The sequence below is a fragment of the Zerene cesonia genome, chromosome 13 (assembly GCF_012273895.1).
Source record: "Zerene cesonia ecotype Mississippi chromosome 13, Zerene_cesonia_1.1, whole genome shotgun sequence".
Lineage (NCBI taxonomy): Eukaryota > Metazoa > Arthropoda > Insecta > Lepidoptera > Pieridae > Zerene > Zerene cesonia.
The window spans coordinates 7,764,001-7,766,485 of NC_052114.1; the positions used below are offsets into that span (position 1 = coordinate 7,764,001).

At 31.1% G+C, this 2,485-nt stretch overlaps 1 protein-coding gene across 1 annotated transcript in view; it reads left to right on the top strand.

Annotated features, from left to right (window-relative positions):
- Positions 1 to 2,485, top strand: part of LOC119831327 (cytochrome P450 4C1-like) — an 8,602-nt gene that overhangs the window by 4,112 nt on the left and 2,005 nt on the right. Inside the window, exons 6-7 of the mRNA XM_038354629.1 lie at positions 1,453 to 1,519; positions 2,226 to 2,310. Coding sequence (XP_038210557.1) covers positions 1,453 to 1,519; positions 2,226 to 2,310 — 152 coding nt within the window. The remainder of the gene's footprint in view (positions 1 to 1,452; positions 1,520 to 2,225; positions 2,311 to 2,485) is intronic.

Here is a 2,485-nt window from a genome sequence, read left to right on the forward strand (position 1 = left end):
TTCTGTGGGGGTGTGGTACTTCCCCGGTGCGAGCTAGCCCAATTCGTGCCGAAGCGTGCTCGACTACCACATACAAAAATTATATTAGAAGACAGTTGTATAGAATATTATAAATCAATCATAATCAGCCCATACATGTTCCCACTGCTGGGAGAGTTTAAGCCATAATCCACTACGCTGGCCAAGTGCGGGTTGGTAGATGTCAGATGTCGTCGACCTTTTTGATTCTTGGACATATCGGTTTCCATACGATGGTTTCCTGCACCGTTTTAAGCAGTGGTGATGTTATCCACATGCGCAGATAAATTGAAAAATCAATTTATTTCCTGCTCGCTCGCCTGTTCTCGAACTCCGGACTTATCAATTTTAAGTCCAAGGTATTCTTTTATATAACAAATTGCGTAACATCAAGTCAAAAGTCTGACTTATTATATAGCTTACTTTTTATTTTTCATTAGATACGATGTCACTTAACTTTTTTTCAATTTAATTAACCATGGTTCTTTAATCATAAACGAAACTCCTTATAAATTTTATTAATAGTCGTAGCCGTGGACATAGAATTTAGAAGAAGTTATGTATTTAACAAAACCAATTTATTTGAAATAACAATTTTAGTGCCTATTTGGGAGAAGACTAGGAAAATTACGGTTTCTGCGTTCAGTACAAAGAAAATAAACTATTTCATAAACACGGTTTCAAAGCAAAGCTTAAAGATTGTCGATCAACTGTCTTCTGAAAACCTTGTTGGAACAGGAATATTCAGTATTTGGCCTTATATCAACCAATACACCTTAAAGTCGAGCGCTGGTAAGTTAAACGTAGCTTTTTATATTTTTTTACTATATTATGTATTGTGTGATAATTTTAAATCGTGTCATATTTTTTATTTATTATGCAATACTACAAATTCTATTAATTTATAAAATTAATCATAGACATTTTTGGGGCCATTTTATTTCTGTTTATTAATTATAATTAAAGAAGCTATTGATGATCGGGAAAGCGTATTTATATTATTGTACTATTGTACTATTATGAAATAATGGCGATTTAATACACATATTTCACTTCACTTTATATTATTATTACAGAAGCTGTATTAGGAATAGAACCAGAAAAGACAAAACGACCAATAACCGTTTATCTAGAGGCATTAAATGAGGGATTTCGATTATGTACATACAGAATGATGCACGTTTGGTTATGGCCTGACTTTATTTATAACTTGACGTCCCAATCGAAGAAATTATACAACTATATTAGCATGGGACATGAGTTAACTGATGAGGTAATTTTATTTAGCTCAGTCGTCTTGTAAACGTGCCATTTATGTTATGTTTTTTTTTCCGTGAAATAAATGTCCCAATGAAGGACAATTGCAAACATATTTCAGAAAGAATATATTATGTTGATGCCTCACGGGTAACAAAATACGTTTTAATTATGCAGATAATTGCCGAGAAACAGGAAGATTTAGAGAAACAAGACAGTAATAATAAGAACCTAAACTGCATCGGTATGTACTCAAAATTATATCTCCAAAATAAAGAGAAATGTGCGCGAATGAATCTATAACAATATTAATTTTATTATATGCATACAAACATATAAATTGATTGACTATTATTTTCAGTTTGACGAACATATAGTCGGAAAATTATACTTCGTATATTGCAATCTTAAGCTTTCTATAACAGTTGTAATGCGTTCATTTTTATAACTGGAACAGAATTCATCTTGACGGGGATAACAATAGATCACGTACACATACGTACATAGCTATCTATTATCGCAATGAAATAAGAATATGCAATTAACAAAAATTTAATAATTACAAAAAACATGTTGCTTTAATAATAATTTCACAAAAATCTAAACAATAGCCCGTATTATATTAGCGTGATTTTTAATTGGTTAAAGAGATGTTTATTTTGCTATGGCATTAGATAGGTATGCAGCAATAAATTTTCAATACACTATCAAATTGAAGTAAATATTTATTTTGTTGACATCTACTTTAAGGTTTTAATAATCAATTTTAGCTCATGTAGATATTTATTCCACTTAACGTATCGATTTTAAGAATTTTTTTATCATTACAGGTCAAGATACAAAAAAACAACCAACTTGTTTTCTGGAATATCTTCTTTTATTAGCACGGGATAACAAAATTCTTGATAACAAGGTTATAAGAGAAGAAGTTTTGATGCTATTAATTGCAGCGACTGACTCATCAGCTGTAGCTATATGCAACACATTGCAGCTATTGGCAAAGTATCCTAAAGTACAGGAAAAGGTTTACGATGAGTGAGTTTTTCGTATTGTTATCCGACCTTAAAAGGAGGAAGCTTTGTGTTTGAATGTATTTTTCCACCACCTGTGGACTATATTCATTGCTTTTAAATTAAAAGCGTAAGAAGTTGTTCTCTGTATATTCCTTGTAAAGATACAAATCCATTTAGAAATTAAAAACTTAAAAACA